Source organism: Suncus etruscus, chromosome 12 (assembly GCF_024139225.1).
Source record: "Suncus etruscus isolate mSunEtr1 chromosome 12, mSunEtr1.pri.cur, whole genome shotgun sequence".
In the NCBI taxonomy this organism is placed as follows: Eukaryota; Metazoa; Chordata; class Mammalia; order Eulipotyphla; family Soricidae; genus Suncus; species Suncus etruscus.
In genome coordinates, this window is record NC_064859.1 from 47,749,939 (window position 1) to 47,777,932 (window position 27,994).

A 27,994-nucleotide genomic window follows, 5' to 3' on the forward strand; every position below is an offset into this window, starting at 1 on the left:
TTAATAAAGAGAAGCCTGGAGAATAGATGTGGCATTCAGCTTTAGAAAGAGGTGATTGATGGGGATATCATATGTAGTAAGTAACCTCTAATAGTGATAACATTTGATTTTCTCAATTGTGTTCGCCAACAAACTTCTTGTTTCAGGCCTTGTGGGGTATTTTCATCTCACTTCAGATTTTTTTTTTACTTTTTGAGGGAAATTTATTTTGTCTTTTAAATATGTGATCTTCCCTGTTTCACTTAAATTGTTTTAGTTTATGTCAGAAATATCCATTTTTGCTGTGAGGATGTTTTAGCTTATCAAACATTGGATCCAATAACTTGATTTGACCCAAGTGTTTGTCTAAATCAAGAGGGAAATCTTTTTTTTTGGGGGGGTGGGGGCTTTTGGCCACACCCAGTGATGCTCAGGGGTTACTCCTGGCTATGCACTCAGAAATTGCTCCTGGCTTAGTGGACCATATGAGATGCTGGGGAATTGAACTGAGGTCCATCCTAGGCTTACCGCTCAACGCCACCACTCTGGCCTCCAAAATTTTATTTTTCTCTGCTGTGAATAGGATAGTTGGTAAATATCCACAGAATTTTAGTGGAAAATTCCGTGTTTTAGTAACTCATGTAGTGACCATAAAGTTACAGATAACCTCTAAGCAAAGTGCCTGGCTGTGTTTCACTAAGACTATATACCAAAAAGGGAATCGGTATAGAAGAAACAGGAACATTTCATTAAAGATAACAGTTTAAGAAAAAAAATTTTTTTTGGTTTTTGGGTCACACTCAGTAGTGCTCAGGATTTACTTCTGGCTCTACGCTCAGAAATCACCCCTGGCAGGCACCAGATGGGGGACCATATGGGATGCCGGGATTTGAACCAATGACCTTCTGCATGAAAGGCAAATGCCTTAGTAACCTCCATGCTATCTCTACAATCCCTGTTTAAGAAAAGTTTAGAACAAAGTTACATATTACCCCTAACTAACTTGCCTGAAGAACTTCTGCTTTCCATAATATATATTCCTTGAAATTCTTTTGACTACTTAAGACTGTAGCTAGGTTGTTTTGAAATAATTGTTATTGAGTTAAAATGATTACAGTAGTGTTAACTATCATTGTTTTGATGAACAAAGTCAGCACCTTCACCAACACCCAAGTACCCACCACTGTCACCCTTAGTCTGTCCTATCCCTTGCTCCTATTTCATTGCTTGGTAATGTTTAGTATTCAATGGTCAATGTGTTCATTAGATACTGTCTACTACTTGATTTTGTTTTTCAGTGATGACTGATTATCTGCTATTTGTTCTTCACCCTTGATTTAGTTCATTTAAGATAATTTGTTGGAGAGCTAGCACAGTGGTAGGGCATTTGCCTTCCAGGCAGAAGGATGGGGGTTCGAATCCCAGTATCCCATATGGTTCCCCCATGCCTGCCAGGAGCGATTTCTGAGTGTACAGAGCCAGGAGGAACACTGTGGCCCCAAACCAAAAAAAAAAAAAAAAAAAACAAAAACAAAAACAAAAACAAAAGATGATTTGTCACTGCTATTGGAATTGAAGCAAAATATAATAAATTACTTCTTAGCTTCCTAGTACTCCATTGCATATATCACAACTTATTTATCCATTCATCTATTGATAGACATGTATGTTTGTTTTCATATCCTAGCTCTTGTACTTAGTACTCTGTAACCATAGGTGTCACTGCATGTTTTCAAATTAATTTTTTGTATTCATAGGGTAAAATGTCAAAAGTACGATTGCACGATCATAAGGAAGTTCTATTTTTAGTTTTTTTAGATATCTCCTTTATGTTAAACCTTCATAGAGGCTTAACATTTTTACAAATGAGGATTTCTTTTCTACTACATCCTTGTCAACACTTGTTTCCAGTCTTTCTGATGCATGATATTTTAACTGGTATTTGATGTTATCTGACTGTCACTTTGATTTGCATTTTTCCTAATAATGACTGCAGGTATGCTTCAGAAAGGCATATGTTCATCTACACTTCTCATTTTTTATGAAGTTAATTAGTGTTTTAGTTGTTGAATTTTGTAAGCGTTTTTCCTTGGAAGGTTGCCTATATACAGGTGTACAAAAGTTGACAATCACTGGTCTACATCTTGGTTTTGGCTGCCAGACCATGGACCAATGGGCAGGGAAGTGCAGAATGTTAGGTGTAAGAAGGTTAAAAAAAAATTGTTAAAGTCTCAGGCTTATGTATCCTATTGACAGGCAATCTTCAAAGAACCAGTGGTTGAAAACACTATTTTCTAAGTGTTCTTTTACTACTGGTCAATGTGAATAGGAAGTCTTAAGGGGTATGTGGATCTTGAATTTACTCTTGTTAATTTGCCAGCAGTTTAACTAGAAGAAGCAAGAACTGACCTCCTTTAAAGGAACTAGAATCATAGGGAAAAATGTGAAAACCTCTTATTAAGCTGGAATTCAATAAGGGAGGCTGAGGAACAGATTCAGTATTGGTAAACATTGCTAGACTTTCCTGCACTATGGTTATAGGCTTGACTCCACAATCTTATTATCTAGAATATGAGACCAGCCTATGGAGAATAATAGTCTTATTTATTTATCAGAGTTTTCTGCAAACATTGCTTGTCTCTTGCTAATAGCAAGTACTGAATGGGACAATGCAGCCCTTCTCTACTTTCAGAGGTAGAACCTGGAGTTACCACTCCACTAATACCCGACAGAACATTCATCACACATGTAAATATCAACCCATTTTATTTGGTAGAAAAAAATTATGATTTTACTTACTTACCTGGAATTTGAATAAATAAAATAATAGTGGAGTGGAATAATTTGATTCCTCAAGAAAAAAAATGGAGAGAAAACAATCTCTGGAGTCTTAGAGTAATTAAAAGGACATTTATGTTTGTTGTATGATATTATATACACATGCTAAGCTCTATCCTTTTTTATTCAACAACACATTATTAATGAATAGGCATCAAAAAGACATTAGGTAATTCTGAATCACATTATTTTAAGCCACTGAGGTTTCTGTATATGAAGGTATAGATTTATGGTTACTGATTCAGCTAGGAAGCAAGCCCATCAATTTGTTTATGAATGTGAACTACTGATTATCTCCATTAAAGTCACCAGGGCAGAATGATCACTTTAATTTGGGCAGAGGCATACAAACAATTTGCTTGGTGTGTGTGTGTGTGTGTGTATGTGTTGTATGTGTGTGTGTGTGCGTGTGTGTACATATATACCTAAGTCACAGGCAACAGACTTGCTTTGCATCCTGGAGGAGCCACTGAAATTCAGATTTGTGTTCTCATATGTTTATAAATATAGGCAAGGGTATAGAACCTGGTGAGCCAGAAAGAAATTGTTTCCTAGAACTATGTGGTAAGATGTAGTATAAAGTACCTGTGGTATTAGCTCCTGAGTACTGACTAGATATTTTGAATTTTTGATTAAAATATGCAGAGAATATACTCTTGATTTCAATAGCATTAGAGAATTCGGAGCCCTTTAAAACAGGACTAGATATAATGATTAGTTTTATATAACTGAAAGGAACTTGTGAGATTAGTGAACTGCCTTTAAAATAAATAAGGAAATCACATGTATGTGCTTGGAGCAATGAAGGCTTCTTCTGTCCTTCTAGAATTTAATAGCTGGAAAACATGAAGTAACTTTTTAAGCAATTTCTATTTACATTTGTGAGTTTTAGAATAAAACTTGAGATGTTCAGATGACCCTGGTAGCTGGAAAAATAAGATGGATCACATAGAGACACATGGCCAGGAATGCTGGAGAAATATAAGCTCATTCATTGATAGGAATAGTTAAGCAAATATTATGGCATTATATTAACAAGCACCATCATAGTTTTCTGAACCAGAAATCCTACTGCTGTCCAAAACCAAAGACTGGAAGCCTAAACTAAATGTAATGTAAAATACTGAGTATCTTTTAAAGTCTTTAACAGGAAGTTTAAAATTATGAAGCAAAAGCATTAGATAATTTTATTAAATTATAAAATGTTGCTAGCTAAATTATAGAGAATTTGGATTGTATTTGTAAAATATATTAAATAAGTAAAAATAATGAAATGGCAGCTTTGTTAAAATTTCCAGAATAAATGGTGAAAATATTCATATATAAAGCAGACCTTTTATTTTTACTCTACTAATTTTATTTTCCTTCCTTGTACTAATCTTTATGACATGAACTTTTATAATGTATTCACTTATTGAATGTCACCAAAATATAATCTACTCTAGGGAACAAATGTGAATATTTTTTACTTTTGTAATGACCTTTCAATATCACATGCTTAAATTTCTTTTTTAAATATGGAACTCTTCACGAATTTACGCAGGGGCCATGCTAATCTTCTCTGTATCATTCCAATTTTAGTATATGTGCTGCCGAAGCGAGCACACATGCTTAAATTTTTACAGTAAGTTTATGTAAATACTTTTCTATTTCATCTTCAGCAAAAGTTTCTGGAGAAGCTATTATTATGGGAATTTGGAGTCATACCTGACTATACTCAGAGTTTACTTCTGGCTCTGTGGTCTGAGATTACTCTTGGCAGATGTTTTGGGAACATATATGATGCCATATATGGATTCCAGGTCAAAAGCATGCAAGGCAAGCTCCTTACCTGCTGTGCTATCTCAGAGTCCCAATAAGCAGTTATTTTATATTTGATTTATAGTTGAAGAAATAAAGGTTTTTAGCGTAATAGTGACAAGATACCTTGTTAATTATGTAAGAATGTGTTCAGTTTTATGTAAATCTATGCTGTTACATTTCAAAGTTGAAATTCTACCATTAAGATTTTTGTATATATATTTTTGCGAATCAGGTAGGTTTCAATTATTGGTGGTGTTTGGGACTACTCCTGCCTTTGTATTCAGGAATGATCTTGGGAATCAGCTATTTACAAAGCCATTGCATTAACCTCTTTGCTATTATTATTACCCTAGCCCCATTATTTACAAATATAGACTTGCAAGAGCCAGGCGATTTGAATAATGGGTAGGGTTTTTACCTTGGGTTCTATACTCAGAATCACATATGGTCCCACAAATCTTCAGGCATAAGCCCTGAGCACCATTGTGTATGGTCTATATGCCAAGCCCCCAAATATATAAATATATAGCAAGCTGCAGACAGAAGATAAAGGACCTTGGTAATGTGTGTGTAAAAAAGATCTGACACCTGAACCAGCCTGGAAGCATGGCAGCTTTGGGCACAAAAGACTCATCTCTGAAGTCCAGAAAGCTATTCAGCTACAAATTTCAAGTGTTAGAATTTTCCTGGAAAAAGTGGCTGGATCCCCTGGGGGGAGTGGGGTCTATCATGGCAATAAAGATTAGGTGAAATATATCAAAAGAAGATAAGGGACACATAAAACTACCCTTACAATGAATTAGAACAGATTAGGAAGTTCATTTAAAAAGTAGTTTATCTCCTTTACTTCTCTTTTTATGCAATTACTGAAACATTCTTCCATGATCAAGTTGTCTCATCTGCCATTTAAAACTTTAGTAACTGATAATTGGGCAGATAAATAACTTCATTTATAAAGTATTCCATAATATTACAATAAGATAGACATTACCGCAAGCATTTTCAGGTGCTGCCAGACTTCTTAAAACCAAGTTATAAAAGGATTCCTTATTATCAAATTCCATAATCTTTTGGGGACTTAATCTCACTTCCCCAACTGCCTTCACTTGAGAAGAAGGTATTTGGTTGAAAAACTAAAATATTTAATCATGTTCTCACTAGCTTGGACTTACGTGAAATAGGGAAGAGAGGTGGGGTAAACTTGGGGAGCATCTGGGGACATTGAGGATTAACGAAATCCCAGGACCATGAAGTAACTGTCTCACTGCACCTGAAGTCCACCGCCTATGCTTGGTGCAGGAGTTAGTCCCTATTTCTGGGGGATAGTTTAGACTCAAGGGAGGAACTGCTCTTTGCAAATAAAGTTAATCATAATTTCCTTCCAGTTTTCCCAGATTGTGTATGGTATTTTCCATAACTGCCTAGGTGTGAAATTCTTTACACAAATAGGAATTTATTAAGCTTTTCCTCAGGAAAGCATGGACCTTCTGGTGGTATTTTTTCAAGCAGTTATGGCACTTCCGGGGATGGGATCCAATGTGCTCTGGGTCTAGAATTCTGCATCACAATGTCTCCTGTATTTCAGAGGCCTTGATTTCTTGAGGCTGGTTTAGTTTCCATACAATTATTTTTTGGTACAGATTATCAATGATCCTCATCACTTTGCCTTGGACAACTTCTTGGAGATCTTGCTTAGCTCATTTATTTGATGGTCAACACAGTAAACTCTTGGTAAAATTTAGGAAGTTGTTTTCAAAATTGATTTATTGTACTTTTTTTAAGCAATTGTGATTGCTTTCATTTTTAAGGTTTATATATATTTGCAAGATGACTTTTTATACCTCTTCAAAAGCAAACAATTATACCAAGTGTACACACGGTGCCAATATTTCACCTTTTGTAGAACTCCACACTTTTTATTCTCTTCTCCCCACCACACTGGTAGACTCATGTCTCCACTCAGAATCTAAAACCTAAGCTTTTGATTGATTTATTAGCCTCCCTTGCTGTATGTATTTCAATCATTGAGTGGGATGATTTGTATTTTTTCTCTTCTTACTTACTTTGCTTAGCATTATGCCATCCTTTTCTAAGGTTTTGCAACTTCAAGCTCTTATTCTAAAAGATAGGTGCATGGCATTTGGATGTATGTCACTTTATCTACTCATTTCTCATTGGGCATTTTTTACAGGCCCCATATCTAGGCAATTGCACACAGCAACAGTGTTTGTATATCCTTTCAATTTATTTACTGCAGGGAGATAACTCTATCTTGAGTAACTGTCAGATGCCATCCAAAGGAGCTGGTCTCCCAGGTACAATGTATCCTACCAGATAATGATGTTCACTTGTATTCACAGCCTAGAAAACACTTGTTTCAGGCCTTTATGTCACAGCATTCTTAGGAGTGTATGGTGGCATCACATTGCAGTTTTGATTTACATTCTTTCAGGGTTATTGAAAATGAACACAGTTTGTTTTGTGGCTTTTGGGCTACTCTTCTTGGTCTTTTCTGGAGACATGTTATTCATCACTTGCCCCTTTTTTATGGGTTTGTATGGGACAGCCTTTATATACTTTTAATATTAGCACTTGTTGTATGTGTGGCATGCATACATGTATATGTATGCATATATACATATGTATATGCATATATATATTCTAGATTGATATTATTTGTCTTTAACATATTTTTGGCTTTACTGTGGTTTTTCAACATGGTTCAGAAACTGTTTAGCATATAGTATTAGTTGCTTTTATTCATTTATAACTAGGTTAGTACTGTTAGTATCATTTCTTCTGGTTCTCTTTATTTTTCATATAGGCATTATATCTTCAAATATACCTCTCAACCATAAACTGATTTGCCTATATTTTCTTTTGCATTATTTCACAATTTCCAGTCTTATAACCAAGTATTTAATAAATTTTGAATTTGAGTATAAAAATTCACTATTCTGTAGGTTTTTAAATTTTTTTTTAATTTTATTTATTGAATGGTACATTGATTGATTGATTGGTATCTGGGCCATACCCAGTGGAGCTCAGGGGTCATTCCTGGCTCTGCACTCAGAAATTACCTGGCAGGCTGAGAGACCATATAGGAAGCTGGGCATCGAACCAAGTCCCTCCCAGGTTGGCCTCATGCAAAACAAAATACCCCACCACTGTGCCATCTCTTCCATACCCCAAATCCATTTATTTTTTTATTTTTCTAGTGGAGGAGTGAATTGAAGCAGAAGCATCATTGCCCAATCCCAAAGGATTGGGCATACATGGGTCTGGAAGCAAATGACTACATGGGAAATAATCCACACAATTGTAGAAAATAAAATGGGTTCAGGAAAGTTTCACCACAAGCCTTCCACTCCTAGCAAGATTCCAACAGCAGTTAGCTCAGTTGTGGGAAACCAAAACTGCAAGCAGTTTCTCCCTTAGTTTGTGGGTCTCAGAGTCTTTGGAATGCCAAAGATCACACCTTGGGGTGGAGAACAGGTAGGGTAAGACACCAATTCAAAAAGTGCTTCAATACAAAGGTACTTCCAACCACTGAGTAAACAAGGACCTGGAAAGACAGATATCCTGAATAGAATGGGTAACCTGTTAATCCAACAGCAAGTGGAACCACACCTGGTCATGCTCAGGGCTTACTCCTGGCTCTGTGTATCAGTATTACTCATGGTAGTACTTGAGGAATCAGATGGATCAAACCATGGTCAAACCTGAGTTAGCTAAATGCAAAGAAAACATCTTAACTACTGTCTCTCAAGACCAAGACACCATTCTTTTGTGTGTGAACATCGTTTTTTCAGTATCATATGTTGAAAGAACTTTTACTTTTTATTTTCTTTACTCCATTCTTGGAAGTCTGTATATGTTTCAATTTCTTTCTATGGGCTTTCAATTCTGTTTCATTGATCTATAAGTCTATTTTCCATTGATCTATATTTATATTGTTAATTGAATGCCATATAGACTTGATGTATGTTGGTCATATACTTGAGTTTTTGTTTTGACTTTTTGCTACTCATTACTTTGTTTTTATTGTTTTTTTTATTTTAAGTAGTAATATAATTTTCAATATTGTTAATGACAGATATATATATATATATTCATATATACACTGTTCCAACACCACATCCTCCATCAGTGCTACATACTGTGGCCGCATACCATGACCAACACCTTATTGTTAAATGAAGTTCTGTAGACCAGTTAGGGCTTTGGACATTTGTTATTATTTTACTGTGTTTATTTGAAGTTAAGGTAAGAGATGTCCCATCTTTCTTAGAATTAATTTGCTATTGGGTGGAACCTTTTGTAGTTTCATATAAATTTTCTATTTCCTTAAAGGATGCCATTGGAACTTTGGAAAATATTGCTTACAATTTGGAAATTGAAATTGTTTTGGGTGGGATGGTCATTTACACAATGTTGATTTTGCTAATCCAAGAAAGTGGCATAACTATTTTCTATTAATTTCTTGCAACACTCTTAAATTTATTATTACATGGATCATTTCTTTTAAAAATGTATTCTCATTTTTTAAATAAAATGTAAATCATTTTATTTATTTTTTAATTTTTATTTCATTTTTATTGTTTGTAAATAGAAATGCAATGAAGTTTTGTATGTTATAGCCTCCAATTTTTATTTTGACCACATATGAGGTCTATACCTATGCTAGGCATGTGCTATGCCACTCATATCATATCTCAACTATCTCTAGATTTATACCATAAAGGGAGATGAATCCTCACTAGAGCTAAGAGCCCACTCTTTTTTTTTTTTTTTTTTTTGGTTTTTGGGCCACACCCTGTGCGCTCAGGGGTTACTCCTGGCTATGCGCTCAGAAGTTGCTCCTGGCTTCTTGGGGGACCATATGGGGCACCGGGGGATCGAACCGTGGTCGTTCCTAGGCTAGCGCAGGCAAGGCAGGCACCTTACCTCCAGCGCCACCGCCCGGCCCCAGAGCCCATTCTTTATAAGTAGGTATGATATTTTTGTCCTTGTTTCATGCTCCAGGTGTTAGCAGAAACTTTGTGCCTCTGGATGGTCTTTAGGAGGAGCCTGGTACAACAACAGATCTATCACACCATTTTTAAGCCTTGCTAAAAATAAAGATTTGTACTTTTATTTTTTACTTTTGAAGAGCTAGTTCTGTTTTCATTGATAATTTATATTTATTTATCTTTTCAATTTCATTACCTTTCTACTAACTTGGTCTCTGTTAAGTTTCTTTTTTTTTTTTTTTGTAGTTCTTTGTTCTTGTTTTATGGCATAGAGCTTTGTTGCTATAAATTAATACTGCTTTCACTACATACCAGAGTATATATGTAGATTACATATGTAAATATTTACAAATATTTTATCAATAAAAGTAATATATGTGATAATATAGCATAGATATCCTCTAGCTCTCTTCTATTTTCCAGGCTTTAAATGTGTTTCCTTTAAATTCCTATTGTCCCCAGAGGACTCAAAGAGCTCATGTACTTTGTTTATTCCCCACATATTTGAAGCTTTCCCAACTTTGGTGGTTTATCTATAATTATGATTAAGAAGTATACTTATGATTTTAATTTTCTTGAACCTGTAGTTTGTCACTGAGTGTTCTATGTGTGCTTGAAAAGACTTATAATTGGCTTTTTTTTTTTTTGGTGAGGGTGGGGGTGGGTGAGTGTTATGGTCTGCAATTATGCATTAAAACAATCTTGTTTAATTCCTTGTTTAAGGCAATTATTTCCTTTTTCTCTTTATGTGCACATTCATATCAATGAGTACTAAATTGCATTGATTGAACCTTTGACAGTCCCTATCTCCTGTTTGGTTGGAAATCTATTTTATATGATAAAGTATGGCTATTTCTGCCCATTTTTAGATTGCCATTATTTTTTATTATTACTTTTAAGCTTTTCATTTTAGATCTGTTTATTTTTAAATCTCAAATGTTCTACCTGTAGACAGCAGAAGGTTGACATTTGTCTTTTGAAATAACCAGCTACTTTTTGCTTTTTAACTATGAAGTCGAGGCCACTGATATTTAGGAAGATTAATGATATAAAATTATATATTACCTTATTTTTATGTTCCTTTATTTTTTTGGTGGTATTTTATTTTTTTTTTCCTTTTCTCCTGGGTACTATTCTGAAATTACCTTGAAGTTTACATTGTAAGGTTCTAAATTTATATCCAATTTTAAATCAAAAACATATTAATCTCATTTATTTTAAGAGTCCCTATTGCTACTCTTCTCCTCTCCTCTCCTTCATCTTATAATTTTGGGTGTCTGGCTGCATCTATATAACACTGATTTTCATTCTTTAGAAATGCATTTAAAAAAGCCCTTGCAAGACCTGTTTGATTGAAATAAACTTCTCTAACTTTTGTTTGTCTATAAAGCTCTTTAGCACTACTTCCTCTCTCAGAGATACCATAGCCGAATAGAGTGTATTTATGTTCCTTTAACTTTATTTTTTATTGTAGTTTAGCATGGTTACAAAGCTATAAATGTTTATGATTTTGATGTTAGAAGTTATTGCATGTTCACTATCACCAAAGTGCCCTCAAGTCCATTTCACAATCCTAGTGTCACTTCTAGTCTGTTTATATATCACCCCAAAAGCCCCCTTCCTCTATTGCTTGGTAACTTTAGGATTTTGTCAAATGAGCATTTATCATTATTCCACAATGTCAGGCCAACTGTTTTTTTTCTTTATAGACTACAGATAAAAGTGTTCTTACCTGTTCTTTTAATACAGGTACTTAATTGGGCTATTTTCTTCTGGTTTTTAGAGTTTCTGCTGAGAAATCTATTAGACTTGGGGAAGGGGAGATTCTTAAATGTTATAGTTTGCTTTTATTTTACTGCTTTAAATATTATGTCCTCTTATTTGGTTGTTTCCACTATTTTTATTTTTTATTTTTGATTATGCAACCTTACTTGGCACTCTTAGGGGCTAGTTCCAGCTCAGAGCTTGGGAGTTGTTCCTGGCAGTGCTCAGGGGACCATCTAGTGCCAGGAATAAAACCCAGGATTCCCGATTACAAAGCATGTGCTTCAGCCCTTTGAGCCTCCTCCCTAGCCCTGATTGTTACCAGAATCATTGTTATTTTTTATGCTATGCAACTATTTATTTTGTATGGAATTATTGAGCCGTTAATGGGTGGATCTATTTCCTTCTATCTTCACTCTCCACCTCCCTTCTTCAAAAGTAAAAATCATGTTAAAGCATGTTGCTTCACTTGATTTACAGTTTATATCTTAGTGAAAAACTTTTGAGTTTTGTTGGTCTTTTTTGAAGCTTTCTACTACCTTTTTATTTTTATTTTTAGCTTTGCCTATTCTACTCTTGAAACTCTCTGTATATTTTATTTAAATTCAGCTACTTGATACTTCACAGTGATTTCAATTTATATTTTACTTATGCCCATTTGATGTTCTCATTTTGTTCATTCTTTGTCCTGATCATCTCATTATATTACATTAAAGATGTTTCATCTATAAGTGCCATTACAGCAATTGCTTTGAAATCTTCTACTCTTAGTTTACTTAGTTCTATGACATCAGCAATCTTTCCACTGTTTTATCTTGATCTATTGTGAATGCCTTTATGCCATCAATATGAATAATGCTCTATGTTTCTTTCTATGGGGTTGACTAAATATCTTCTCTTCTCAGTTCTGAGGTACAACTTACATTAAAGTTGAAATTTGTAGGGTATTGGCCAACAATGTTAGCTTTGTTGGATTGGAATATTTGGAGTTTAAATCTGTTATATTATGGGATGATAGGAGTTAGGAAACTTCTTTATGCAGTAACCAAAGAGTACTATTTACAACAGATTTTCCACTTGGCAATCAAAGATATTTTTGCTGTATATTTTGTGTTATATAGTCTTTCCTAAGCAATATAACTTTTTGAATTGGGTAAGTTTTTCCTTCCTGTCTTTTCAATGTGGCTCCAGCCAGTCATTGCATATCTGATAGTATTTGGATCTCCACTTGAAACTTAGTTCAGATTTCAGTAAATTCTACATGCAAACTTTCTCCTGAGACTCAGAACAAGAATGGTAACAGGGGATGAAGCGATAGTATGGCAGATAGGAATTTTGTCTTACACAAGGCTGACCTGGCTTCTATCCTCAGCATCCAATATAGTTTTCCTAGCAATGTGAGTAGTTCTTGAGTGCAAAGTCCCCCAAACAAACAAAAGATATTGGTAGCACAGAGTTTACGCTTCTAAGTCCTAGGCTTATGCCACTGATGTCTCAGACATTAGTATCTAGCAAACCCCTGATTTCTGCCAAGTGTGAAACAGGCATTTTAAGATTCTGGGGCACTGTCTGATAGAGCACCCTACATAAGAGTATTTTTTTGTCTCAACTTCTGATTTTAGGAATTGCCTGACTCATATCAACTCAACCTGTCATTTTATAGGTGGGCATAATCCAAGTGGTATAGTATTTGCTGCCCAGTTGCAGAAGGATCTGGGTCTGAACTGGAGACAATCATGATATAATATTTTTTTCATTCTATCTTTGGCACATGTAATCTGGGTGGTCTGGGTTTTCTGGAGAAAGTATTATAATATATCTGCTAGCTCCCATAACCAGTATCTGCAACTCTTGGCTCACATAAAAAGTGGCAGTGGCCTAACAAAGTATTATACTCTCTCTTCCCCTCACCAAAGGGCCACTATACACTTTCATTTAGTTTCACCCATCAAGATTTTTAAGTAAAAATTGTCCAAATTTTTTATCAGCTCTGTATTATCTTCATCCAACTCTACTTCTCAATTATGCTGTTATCCAGGTTAAACTTTCATTTCTCCGTTAAATAAAGGCTGCATCCTTCTCTGCATTACATGTCTCTGGGGTGGGTATACTCAACTTTTGGAAAATACCTTAGATGAGAGAGTCCAAAAGCTACATGGGTTCTTCCACTACTCTGAAGTGTGTGAAAAACTGTTGTTTCTGCTCTTCCTACACACTCTGATCTTTGTTGGTATTTCCCAGAATGAGTTTTCATCTCCAAATTTGTTTTTCATCCAAGCAGTCACCTCCACTAAAGTTGAGCTTGTTAACCCTTTGAGAGCCATAACTACAGGATATGTCTAGGTAAATCTTTTGGGAGAGGAGCCTAAATATTTCTGTCATAAATTCAACTGTTTCTCTCTTGCCTCTGAAAGATTTCAGGGAAGTCTATCATGCTCCCTTTACTGAACTCAAAATTTTCCATTTGTAATGGTACTGTAAAAACCTGAAAATTATAAAGATCCCATAAAAATCTCCAAATTATAAACAGCAGTGAGGAATATATCAGAGTGGGTTTGTGTACTAATCATATCACTGCAGAAAAATGAACAACTCTTTAGACTAAGATCATAACATGCTTTATTGCCATGATTGTTACAGAGAATAACAGTTTGCTTGGAAATTGTGCTATAATATCTTGATCTGTGGTTTTATATGGTCATGTGACTGATGAATATAATTCTCAAGACTTCCCTTTAACAGTAAATAAGTTCTTTTTATTGCAAAATTTATGATGATGAAATATTAGCACAAGGAACAACTGGTATATAAACCTCTGAATTGCTCTTCTGCTTTATTTCAGAAGTATGTTCTTAAAACACCTATATGATATCTGAAGCTGTAAAAATTAATGAAATGATAAAGTATTGGGGGCTTGAATGCACTGAATGTGCTGGTATTTATAAACGAGCAGAATTACGATTATTACAAAAAGGTAATTTGATTTTCAGAGCCAGAAAAGAAGAAAGCAGTCTGAACCTCAGATCATATTAGAGTTAAGTGCTTAAATACTTATTAAAGCAGTCATTTTTTAAAGTGGCTAATGCCTTCCAGATATTTTGGCATTTTTTAAAATTATGTTTTTGGATAAGATCATAGTATTTTTGAGATGTCGCATTTTCTGCAGTGATAAACATTAAAAAAACCCAATTCCTCACAGCCATGTTGTGCTATTTACATAGAGTCTGAGCTCTCTGTAAACACACACAGGTGAGTGTTTGTATTTGTGTCTGTGTGTTTGTGTGTGTGCATGTCAGTATGTGTTTACATGTGCAGAGGGGAGAGAAATAGAGGGAGAAGGTAGAGGTATTTTTTAACATCTCACATGGTCATTAAATATTTGTATGAGGATGTTTATGACACTTGTTAATTTTAATTCTCCCATCAGTGTCCCTGGAACTTCTGTATTGTTTTTGGTTAGCTAAAATTGATTATTAATGGATTGAAGAATTAATGCCAATTGTAGAACAAATTCAGTTTAATGAGCAAGATACTTTCTTTAAAGAATTAGAATCTATGTTCCTTGGTAGTTTAATGTCTTTCTAGTCCTGCTAATTTCTGTTTGCCTTACCTACTTACAAAATCTGCTTCCAGGAGAGCAAAAAAAAAAAAAAAAAAAAAAGTATCTTAGAACATGAGACCTATGCTAACCAGGTAACTAAAACATAAATATTTAAGATGAATATATCACCTTTCCAAGTTATGTTTACTGAGACCTTCTGAGCTCCTCCAGTTTGTCAGTCAGCAGTTCATAATTTAGAGTTGAATGCTAGGCTTTCTCCTTTACCCCAAGATTGTACCTTTTGTTGTAAACTAAATTTAAAACAATTTAGGAATTTAGAATCAGAGGCCAGAGCCAGCCCATAAATGTTATCTGCTCGGTTGACCCAAGTAAATAAAAAAACTTTTTTATATTTATCATATTGTTCAATATCTTCTGCTTTGCAATCTAGTTACTATAGTGTATACTTTATACTCATATTAATATTTTGTCAGATATTGAATGCTTTTAAAGTTACCTTAAAGTTATTGTGAGTACTTATTTTATGAAAAAGTGTGTATGGGGCATATGATAATTTGAAAAAAGAGAATTTTTGTTAGTTTTCATTTTTTATTTATTTTGTTTTTGGGGTCACTCCTGACTGCACTCAGGGGTTACTCCTAGCAGGCTTAGGGAAACATATGGTATGTGAGAGATTGAACCCGGGTCAGCCACATACAAAGCAAACTCCCTATCTGTTTTGCTATGGCTCCAAATCCCCCAAAAGGAGAATGTTTCATTTTATCATGGTTTGCAATTAACATGTCGTCAAAGCTGTAGTTACAAATAGGTATAGTTATAGGGCTAGAAGATAGTATAGTGCAGAAGGCTCTTGCTTTGTATGCAGCAGACCTGGAATCAATCCATGGCATTCCATATGGTCCCCTGAGCACTGCTAGTAGTAATTTCTGAGAGAAGAGAACCAGGAGTAGACACTGAGCACCGCCAGATATATCCAAACCTCTCTCCCCCCAAAAAAACCCTGGTAGTGTAAAAAACGTTGGTAAAGTGCTTTCCTTGTATCAGGTAATCCAGTTTAGAATTCTTGCTACCACATATGATCCCCTGAGCACTGCCAGAGGCCATATCTGAGCACAGAGCCAGAAATAACTACTGTGTACTGTTAAGTGCCCCCCCCAAAAAAAACCTCAAAAATCCAAACAAATAGTTAAAACCAAGCACCTACTATGTGCAGTAATGGAGAATTTCTTTCCCAAGAGTAGAGCATCAAGGTTTTATTTATTCTAAATTTCATTTTATTAAAGTAACATGTTAATAAAAAGTTAGTTATAGTTGATTTTGGACATACAATGTTTCAACACTGATCCCAAACCTCTCTCCACAATGTTCCTAGGTTTCAACCCTTGCAATAGCCCCCATCTCAGTCTTCCAACTTGACAGACACCTTTTTTTGTTTGTTTGTTTTTGTTTTTGGGTCACACCAGGTAACACTCAGGGGTTACTCCTGGCTCTATGCTCAGGATTCAAACTAATGTCCTCCTGCATGCAAGGCAAATGCCCTACCTCCATGTTATCTCTCAGGCCCCGACAGGCACCTTTTAAGTTTAGTCTCATGATATCAGTATTGTTGGTTTATATGGTTTGAAAATTTAGCTCTAACATTACTTAACACCACTGATGTATCTGAATCATTTGGACCCTTTGATCTTCTTGCCTTTGAGCTGTATTTTCTGGCCCCCAACACTTGATTTCTTGCCTCTTCTCCGTATGTTCTGGGGTCATAACTTAACATCCGTTAAGTCATTGCATTCCCTCATTCATTCTAAAATACCATATATAAGGGATAATATCCTGTTTTTATCCTTCTACTTGTTTCATGTAATACGATAGCTTTCAGTTCTATCCACATTGCAGGGAATTTCATCTCTATGTATAGCTACATAGTATTTCATTTTGCACTGGTAAAATATAAACTGCATTTCCAGCAGTGTTATTTATTGGGAGCCCCTAGAAATTGAAAGTCTTGTTTGCTACCGGGGGTCTAGAAATCACAACAGATGAAACCATATTTAGAGTCCTTGAAATACCATTGAGTCCAATAGGATTCAGGAAGGAAAACTAAAACCTAAGGAATGTGGGAATTTGACTGCATCCAGGACCAACTTAAAATGCACAAACCTATCTTGGAGATGATTAATTTCTTAGTATAAGCATCAAATATATTTCAGACAGTTTCAGATACAATGAAATATAAATTAAATCTTGATTTTAAGCAGACCTAAACAATAGGCATCCATGGTAAAGTAGAAGTGGCCAGCCTAGGATTTATGAATGAAAAAAAAAAAAGAGACTAAATATAAGGACTATTTAGAATTGCCAATTTTTGATATTTGCCAAGTATTACTAGTGTGATATTTTTCCCTTCTAAGTTATGCTGAGAGATGAAGTCCCACATATTATCTGAAGCAAAATAGTTAAAAATAAGGCTAAGAATATTTTAAAAGAAGCATGCATCACAGGGCCGGCGAGGTGGTGCTAGAAGTAAGGTGTCTGCCTTGCAAGCGCTAGCCAAGGAAGGACCGCGGTTTGATCCCTCGGTGTCCCATATGGTCCCCCCAAGCCAGGGGCAATTTCTGAGCGCTTAGCAAGGAGTAACCCCTGAGCATCAAACGGGTGTGTCCCCCCTATTCCCAAAAAAGAAGCATGCATCACAGTTTATTGTCTCCACATGCTGGTTACTGTTTATTGTCTCTCACACAAGAATCAACTTATTTTTAGCCCTAAGTTTCCCAGCATTTGCTTTGTCTGGTAACCTGTGACTAGCATTAGCAAGAGACTATGATGTGGGGAACCATCCATGAGTCTCAGGCCAGGTTTTCTTTAACTCTCTGAAAAACCTTCACTTAAAACCATATTCAGTTTCTCTCTAACTAGCCTGTGTTTTTATTTTTACTTATTTATTTTTAAATATGTAGTTCATTATTGTTCCTTATGTTATTTATTGTTTTTTGGACCATATCTTGGGGTGCTCAGGGGATACTTTTGGCTCTGCACTCAAAAATAGAACCTGGCTCAGGGGACCACTTGGGATGTCAGGGATCAAACTTTGATCCATCCTGGGTAAGCCAAAAGCAAGGCAAATATCCTACTGTGCTACCACTCTGGCTCCAAGCCTGTGGTTTTCTGAGTTGCAGGCAGATACAAGACACTTTTTAAATGTAGCCACTTGTTCGTTATATATCTTTTGATAAAAATTTATACTGAAAAATTGCAAACATATCCAAAATGAACCACATGTATTATAACAAAAGGTAGCAATTAATGAGCTAATGCCCAATATTTTAAATTTTTATCTCCACCCATTTCTCACCTAAATAGTTTTGTGCAATTTTATATGTTTTAAATAGGGCATTTTATCTATAAGCACATAAAATCAATGGCCTTTTAAGAAAATATGTGCTGTACTATTAGTACTTTTAAGAATATTAGCTGAAATATTTTGTCAACATTTTTATTTAATTTGTATTTGTGAATTTTAAAATATATATATATATAATGTATGTGTAATATTCTACTCAGAATTCATATTGGTCTATGGCTTATTTCTGCTAATTTCATTCATTAATATGTTCATGATAATGCTACTGTGGTTTTCTTTGGCCTTATAAAAGTTGAGAGTTGTCTGTCCTTTTAAAACAAGAATACATCATAGGTAACTTTTTGTTTTGTTCTCTTTTATGGCCACATTGGTGGTCCTCAGGGTTTATTCTTGCTCAGTGGTCAGTAATCACTCCTTAGTGGTATTCAAGGGACCATGTAAGGTGCTGGGGTTTGAACATGGGTGGGTCACATGCAGATGAATGTTCTATCACTGAACTATTGCTCTGGCCCTGTAGCGTGATTTTTAAGCCATAAGATACATAATATATGTATCAATATCTTTATTACAGTTATTTATATGCATGTATTTATATGTATAGAATTAACAGTCATTGAAGACTTAGTCTAAAGACTCTATCTCATTGAGTGTATTAATATTTCTTTTCCTACCAGGATCAAAGTAAATATTACTCAGAACCTAGTTCCTGGATATTTTTAATTTTGTGTGTTTTATTAGTTTTGTGACAAATCCTTTTAAAGTTATGTGCTAAATTCTTTATCATATGTCCACGGTTCAAAACTGTGCTTCGGTCTCTGTCACACATCAAGTAAGGATGACACGGAGCAAGAAAAAAAGCAAAATATAGGCAATTCCTTTCTATCTAAAATAACCCCTTAATAAAATGAGATGTTATTCAACACTAGAAATAGAACATAACCAAAGATAAAACAATAGAACTTGGTGCCAAGCAATAACACATCAGGTAGCATTTGCCTTGCGTGTGGTTTTGAATCTTATAATTCCATATGTTCCTCTAAGCTTGCCAGAAATAATTTTTGAGCACAAAGCCAGGAGTAATTCATGAGCACCGCTGGGAATGTCCCATCCGTCCAATAAATTAATAAAATAAGTTAAAAACAACAAACAAATGATATAATTTTAAATATTCTTGAAATGTTACCCCTGTTTGTTTGTTTTCACATACATCCTGCTGCTTTTTTTTCAAATGTTCTTATCACATAGGGGAAAATTGACTATTGGACTCAAACCAAGGACCAGAGTTTAGGAACCATTGTTTAGCACCCCAATGTTGATAAATATTTGCAGAAAGATAATATGAAAAATTGTCTAGATAAAGTAGAGCAATAATCAATTGGATTTATTTTTGGTACCTTGGGTATATGATATAGTCCAATCATTACATACAACAAACCTACTATATTCAATTTATTTGATATAGAATACCGAGTCTATGACACATTCTTAATCAAGCACTTGGAATATAAAATACACTAGAACACAAATACTGTATAGCAAAGATGAATTCAAATGCAATGTGGAAACAATATAACAGAAAGCAATTGCAGCTAGAAAACCTTCCATTTAAGTTCTTACTCTGCCTCTAAGGAGTCTTTGCCTCTGGCTATTTCATATGCTGTTCTATGAATGAGTACTATTAAGCATATTTTTCTTTCTCCTCACTTACTTTGAAAACCAAGATAGTGAGTGAAAATTATCCAAAGAATCGAAGGGAAGCTATAAAAACATTAGATTCTGTATGTCTGTTTCTATCTTAGTCTGTGGTTTCTCATGGTTTTTATTCTCACTTTAATAAACTTGATGTGTTCATTTTCCTTAAAAAAAAATCAAGTGGATGTTCCTTCCTTCCTTCCTTCCTTCCTTCCTTCCTTCCTTCCTTCCTTCCTTCCTTCCTTCCTTCCTTCCTTCCTTCCTTCCTTCCTTCCTTTCTCCTTTCTTTTCTTTCTTTCTTTCTCTTTCTTTCTTTCTTTCTTTCTTTCTTTTCTTTCTTTCTTTCTTTCTTCTTTCTTTCTTTCTTTCTTTCTTTCTTTCTTTCTTTCTTTCTTTCTTTCTTTCTTTCTTTCTTTCTTTCTTTCTTTCTTTCTTTCTTTCTTTCTTTCTTTCTTTCTTTCTTGCTTTCTTGCTTTCTTTCTTGCTTCTTGCTCTTTCTTTCTTTCTTTCTTTCTTTCTTTCTTTCTTTCTTTCTTTCTTTCTTTCTTTCTTCTTTCTTTCTTTCTTTCTTTTCTTTCTTCTTCTCTTCTTTCTTTCTTCTTTCTTTCTTTCTTTTCTTTTCTTCTTTCTTTCTTTCTTTCTTACTTTCTTTCTTTCTTTCTTTCTTTCTTTCTTTCTTTCTTTCTTTCTTTCTTTCTTTCTTTCTTTCTTTCTTTCTTTCTTTCTTTCTTTCTTTCTTTCTTTCCTTTCTTCTTTCTTTCTTTTCTTTCTTTCTTTCTTTCTTACTTTCTTTCTTTCTTTCTTTCTTTTCTTTCTTTCTTTCTTTCTTTCTTTCTTTCTTTCTTCTTTCCTTTCTTTCTTTCTTTCTTTCTTTTCTTTCTTTCTTTTCTTTCTTTCTTTCTTTCCTTCTTTCTTTTCTTTCTTCCTATTCTTGTTCTGTCTTCTTTCTGCACTTGCTGATAGGACTGATCAGAATTTTGATGGTGATTTTATATGTTGATGACTTTGGCACATCCAGCTGACCTTTTATTACCAAATTTCTCCTTGAAGAGAAGGAATAATACACGAGTCACAATGCTTGACCTGGAGACTTGAATTCATTTCAGTTGTTTTGGATACTATAGTGTTTATAAAAAATCAAATTAGATTTTTTTTTCTGTCTTCATACTAGATCTTGATGTTCTAATTTGCAAGACACTCACCACTGCCTATTAGATTATACTAGACTTTTCTTATACCTGTCTGACCCCTGAGTGCATTTGAATTGGCTCTAGACAGATTGGCTTACCTCTGACAGACTCTGCAGGAAAATTTGGATTCTTTTTGGTAGGACATCCTAACTTTCACTGCCTTGTGAAAGTCTCTGATCACTGCCTTGTAGCATTTCTTTTACTGAATACATTCTGCATACAATAATGAATCTTAGAAGCTTAAGAAAATGTAGGTGATCAGGGTACTCCATGAAGGAAAAAAGTTTAGAGAAATTTAGTTAAAATGCATTATTGTGTGTGCCTGAGTTTCTTGAATCAATAGTTTATTAGTAGCCTGATTCTCGGGTATAAATGACTGTTTAGCATTTAAAAGCTTGTACTTTTTAGCTAACCACTAAAATGTGTCCTTATTTGTGAAAGAATTATCCTGGATGTTCCACAGAGGAGATATAAGGTCTTTTAATAGTGTCCTTTTCCTTTAACATAATGTGATTTTTACTTACATTTCACTACAGGTAGCCAATTTGGCCTGTTCCATCTCCAACAACGAGGAAGGGGTAAAATTAGTTCGGATGGCAGCCACTCAGATTGACAGCCTGTGTCCCCAGGTAAGACGAACCACTTGGTTTCAAAAACCTGTCAGTGATATTAGATGACTTTTCTACCTAGTTCATGTCATACTTTGCCTTGCTTGATTTCTTCTTGTTGAAAAAGCGAGCTTACATTTCAAATTCTAAATTTCTTGAAAAGAATTTATAAATACTCAGCTCTACAGAATGACTATGGAAATTGAATTTTAAAAATTATTATATTTTCTACACATATCTGCTTATTTGTTTCAGACTGTTAATTAAATACTTTCTATTTGTTTACCTTGACCAATGAAAATGATAAGTTTAGGTGTAATGAAAGCAAGATTTATACATCTGCCTCATATGTGCTAAAAATAGAGAATTTGTCTGGTTAACACTTCTTGGAAATTGAAGGCTCATTATTATATGGTAAAAAAAAAAAGGCGACAAAAGCAAAGTGAAAATAGCTAATACCATCTTTTTTGTCTGTCCTTACTCCTGAACACTGAGAACTAATTTATTTGTGGAAGTTGGAGGGTTTGGAGTTTCAATATGGCCTTTTCCTCTTCTGCAGAGAGTGTTCATGATTTTCTGTGTTGTTTCTGATAAATAATAGGTCATCAATGCTGCTCTCACCCTGGCTGCCAGGCCACAGAGCAAAGTGGCTCAGGACAACATGGATGTCTTCAAAGACCAGTGGGAAAAGCAGGTCAGAGTGTTGACAGAAGCTGTGGATGATATCACCTCAGTGGATGACTTTCTTTCCGTCTCAGGTAATCACCACAAGCAGATGCTCTCACAAGTCAGGTGAAGGAGGAGATAAAGGAGTAGCTTATAAATATCACTGTCCTGTGTTACAGTTGGTCTTCTTGGCCATTTGTAGTTTCAGTCATTTTCCACAATTGTAATTGTAATACCAAACTTAAAAATTCTGTCTTTGGTAAGCTTGTTGTTTCAAGGCACTGCAACAAAAATATAAAGGTGAGAAGACAGTTTTCTGATAGATGTCATAAACCTATGCATTATTTAAGGCAACTTAGATTTCTTTTCAGGTCTGGAATAGTTTTGTTTTCTCTTTTTATTCAACAGAATGGCCTTTGATACAGTTGAAATATCCATCTAAAAAAAAAGAATAAGATATAAGAATAGGCCAATCTTTTTATGTAAAAAAAGTAACTTCCAGTTTGATTTTATAACATGTGATACCTCAAAAATGTATTTTAGTTACCATTATTTACAGAACTCTCAACAAACTTATGCTTGCAACATTCCAGCCATTTTATCTAACAGAGGTTGCTTCACTCATCAGTTTTAGGGAATCCTCCTCAACAAAACTTCAATCTCCCTCTCCAACCCTACTTTCACATTATACATCAGTACTGTAGAGCAGCTTTCAGTTTCTATTGCCTTTTGCTAATTGTTATTCCATTTATTTATTTCTATATGTCTTCAAGGGCACTTAGCAATAAGTAAGATGCCTCCAATATTTGTGATAAGCCAAACAAAACTAATAGCCCCCAAATTGACCAATGTGAAGGAATAGTAAGCCATTAAGTTGTTATCACTTTGTCTATGAAGTTGTGGAAGGAAGTAAGTGAACAGCTAGAAGTCATCACTTGAAATGACAACTTGTTTATACATAAAGCCAAACTTAAGGATTTTAGTTAGTAGATTTGAAAAAACGTGTAGGCAGTTTGACCTTTAACAGGCCTCATCAATGCTATTTCAAAATTGGCTAGCAACTAGCAAATGGCCTTTTTCCAAACATATCTCACCAAATACATTTGGCCCAGCTCACCGATTAGTCTCTCTAAGATTAGATTGATGGAAATTTTTTCTGGAAATATCAGCTCCTTTATGTAAATAACCAAGTGAACCTGGACTATTTAAACTAATCAAGTATGGCTTTTCGACACAGTTGTGTAGAATTCACACTTTGACCAGGACCCACTTACAATTGACCAATTAGTGCCAGTGTGTGTGTTTGTGAGGGGTGTGTGTGTGGGTGTGTGGGTGGGTGTAGGTGCTAGAGCTATTTCTCCTGTGGCGGATCTTTCTGTTTCATGAAGGAACAGACTGTACAATCCATTCAAAGCTTGTGATCAGTTAGTATGAGGGTAACATTAGCCAGTTGACAGGAAATTACATCGAAATCAGAGAAGGCTAGACAAGACGAATGGGAAAATGAGCACATTTTCCAAATTTGTCAAGTGTCTACAACTTGCTCCACATTCAGCTTTGTTCTTTATTTAATTCACCCCAACATTCTTGGAAATAGGCATTAGTATTCTAAGTGTCTTTCTGAGAAAACAAATTCATTCAAGAGGGAAGATCATATGGCAGAGATGTACTGAAATCAAAGAGTTCCTGCTTATCTGAAATGGTATCTTTGCTCCCAAGATCAGCAGGAAGGTGAAGGGAATGTCTCTTAAAAAGTGTTTAAAAGAAATTACTTCTCACCTCTTGTTTGCTCATTCCCCTTTCTTATCCTTTTCAAAAATTCATGTGTTTTTCATTCTCCAAGTACTTCATTAAAACATATATATATGTATGTCTATATGTACATATGTGTATATATGTATATGCATATATGTATGCACACACACATATACATAGACAAAGCAGCTATTCAGTTTAAAATGTCATTGTGGGTTTGACTTGAATTTTGCTTTGCTGAAAGGTAGGATTCAACTAACAATATAAAACAGTATCCAAGAAAAGCATTCCTCATAATGTGCTTAGACGTGGTTTGGCAGGGAATATAGGAAAATTTGGGAGCTGGAAAATAGAGGCGTAACCACCAATGCTGAGCATCTTTATATTGTTTAAGTGGTTTTTCAAGGATGATTACAGGCTGCCTTAACGAGAATGAGGACCAGCTCAACAGCCTCTGGTTTAACCCTACTATCAAGCAACCCCTAAAAATGATATTAAACTCCAGTTCCACCTATAATTCAATCTGAAATTCTCAGGAATCTCCTTTCTCAGAAAAGAACCGTTTCAGAATTAAAATGTTTGTAACTTCTCTCCTAGGGTCATTTCAAAAATTTCTGAGTTGGGGAGCAGCCAGGAGACTGAGGACTTATCTAAGACATTTTCAATAGGGCAACCCTCTTCTTAATTTTCTTTATATCAGCCTTACTTCTCACCCACCTTTCTCACATCTTTTCTTTTATGCATCTCATTATTACCAGCCACAAGAAAAACGTTTTGGCTTTTTCTGATAACACTGTTCAGTGCAACCACAGTGGTACAAGTGCCATGGCATGTCATGCCAGAAAAATGAACAGCTGCTGTCAAGGAGCCAGCCTTGGCAGGGCCTGCTGTGCATGCCTTTGGAGTTGACAGTGTTAGGCAGCAGGTACCTTTTCATAGACCAGCCTGACAAATCATGACACAGCCTGCACCCTGTCCTGTTGGTAAGCTATTGACACAGTCCAATTGCTGGGGAAACTACTTCTCATTTTTCCTAGCTGGACTTAGAACAGTTGCATCAGAAAATTACAAAATTGGCCCAGCAGATGCTTTTGGAATGGCATTAATGATATTTTATGTATGTTTCATCTGAAGGGAATACCTATACTGGTAGGAAACTTTACTTTCAAAGAAACATAAAGATATGAAAGGTTGATAGTGAGAGTTTAGTGTCATGAGTGTATGCCCATGTGCTTGCACTTTGTATTTTGTGTGCACATATTATTTTGTTTGGTTCATGTTAACAGAATTTATATGTCTGGTTTGAATGTGTAATATGTCCATATAAAATACAACTATGATGTCATTAACATTGCAGGAACAGAACCAATTTTAGGCTTATTTATAAAAGTAAAAGTGGCATGGCTATACCAGAACATGTAAACTTTTCACAGAAAGCAAAAACTACCAGTTTTTAAATAGTGCTTTTAAATGAGTGTTATGTGATAGTTTAATTCACAAAATAACAGGTGTCTAAATATGAAAAAGCTATTAACTAGATTCTCTCATTTTCAAGAGTTTTGTTTGCTTTTGTATTTTTTTTTCTGATCCTAAAGCCCTAAGATTGTTTCATAAAAGAAAATGCACACAGTGAATTGTAATTTGGAATGCAAATCTTTACATTTTTAAGACTTACAGTATTTTGGTCATCAGTGATTTTCTAACACAACTATCTTTTCTGAAATAGTAAGCACACAAAAATTCAAGGATGTTTATCACAAAATATGTTGCAGCCAAATGTTTTAGGCTATGTTTAAATATCACAGCTCATTTCTGAGTTTAACATCTAAAGTACCTGGGTGATATTGTTCTAGCTACAAAGTCTAATTTGGAATATATATTCTTGTTATCATTTCTTCTTTATATACCTTATAACTTAGAAAAACATTTTAATTCCTTAAATTCTTTTCCTTGAAAATACCTTAGAATATAAACGCAAAATTGTTGATGTTGATGTTAAATTATCATGTTTAAACAATATTTCATTGATTTTATTGTGTGTAGGTTTTTGTAAGGAATGCAAACATGAAATCATATGGCTTCCGCATTCAGGCTGATGGCCCAAGATTTGTGGGTGTATGGAGTAGGAGGGAAGAACTTATTAAAAGTTGTCCGGAAATCTGTAGATACAAGTATGATATTTAGAGTAAATAATATGTCCATATGAGCAGTTACAAGAAATATTTGAAAACATTTTCAATTTTACTGTGATTTTATTTAGATTAATAAAATGCAACTCTACTAAAAACATTCTGAGTCACAGTAGTTTTTACATATAAACCTTCCACAAATTGCTACCATGGAAGAACCATGATTCATAGTCCCATAAAAGAGGAAATTCTAATTGGGAAGGTTGGGAAATGCTGAGTAATTTATCTTCACATTTCAAAAAGTTTATTCACACAAAAAATTAGATAATCAAATGCAGGAATTCAGACCCATGACATTCTGCGATAACCTTTTCTTTCTCCTTTAACTGGTCTGTCAGTTAACCGACTTCCCTTAACTGTGAACTGCTACCTGGGGACAATCGTACCAAATTTATATAAGACCCAGGGGAAAGTTATAAAGGGAGCCTAACTGCTGGTCTGTGGAACCTGTGGCTAGTCTAGTGCCTATGTGCCTATGTGCCAGTCCGATGCCACAGTGAATCAAGTCCATGGGGACTCCTTGTTTTCCTGACTGCTTAGCTTTGCTTCTGCTGCTGCTATTGCTGCCGCTCCTGCTTCTGTGGTGCTTCAGGGTTGTAGGGTGACTTACTTGCAATCTTTGGCTATCTGTGTCTATTGATTCAGACTCTGTCTCTCACACATTAAAATTAAGATGTTGGACAGTCCTGTCTCTGACCCTTTTATCCGGGGATTACTAAGCTCTAGTTCCTGATCTGAATGCACCATTGTCCATATAGATCTCAATTCATATATTCCTAAATATATAGCTATATAGCAAGGGAGCTATACAAGGCATTCCTGACAAGGCCAGTGCTTTTCAGCTGTCTAGCACTCTGTTGGAAAGAGGACAAAAAAAGAGTACTTAATTCTTGCAAGCCATAAGGTATCTTCTGCAGGGCCCAACTATGAAGCAGCACCTGTGCCAATCATTTTTATAAATTATTTTTTATATATCTCTAGATTATTAGAGGGGGCATTTTTGTAAGATTAGAGGTAAAGGCTTTGAGGGGATCAGCAAAGCTCACTAGGTGGTTAGTGTTACCAAAACTTTCAATACTTAGGCGATTGGAGTAACCAGGTATAACAAACAGAAGAAGCAAGAGTTAGGCAATATGCTCTTAATTTTTAAAAATCGTTCATGCTGTTGGTACTGTGATAACAATTACTATTTATCCAGTATAATCACAATCTATTACTCCCACATATACAGTGATTTTCTTAAGAATTAGGATTTTCTTAAGAATTAGGAGTAGGCCTACAGTTCCTTATGGTATTGGTCTTTTTATACTATATTTTAATTTGTAGGGACATTGTGCTATTGTAATTGTGTTAGATCAGAGGATATCTAAGACAGCACTTTCACTGGTGGTGGGTTGTAGAAACTTAATGGTGGTAGACCTGTATGAGTTGCAGCCTCTGATTCTGTGGGGACTGGGATTGGCCCTTTGCACAGTCTTCTGAGAGCTATTGATTAGCAGGGCAATCTCTTGCCCACTGTTTTCCTCTGCATTGTGGGCAAGGTCCAGGTGTTGTTCCCAAGAGGCAAGGCAAGGAAGG

At 35.1% G+C, this 27,994-nt stretch overlaps 1 protein-coding gene and 1 pseudogene across 3 annotated transcripts in view; one reads left to right on the forward strand and one right to left on the reverse strand.

The window, feature by feature from the left end:
- Positions 1-27,994, forward strand: part of CTNNA2 (catenin alpha 2) — a 1,246,345-nt gene that overhangs the window by 1,120,302 nt on the left and 98,049 nt on the right. For all 3 annotated transcript variants that reach the window (XM_049784907.1, XM_049784908.1, XM_049784909.1), the window contains exons 10-11: positions 21,735-21,827; positions 22,408-22,564. In XM_049784907.1, coding sequence (XP_049640864.1) covers positions 21,735-21,827; positions 22,408-22,564 — 250 coding nt within the window. The remainder of the gene's footprint in view (positions 1-21,734; positions 21,828-22,407; positions 22,565-27,994) is intronic.
- Positions 4,329-4,422, reverse strand: LOC126025264 (uncharacterized; annotated as a pseudogene).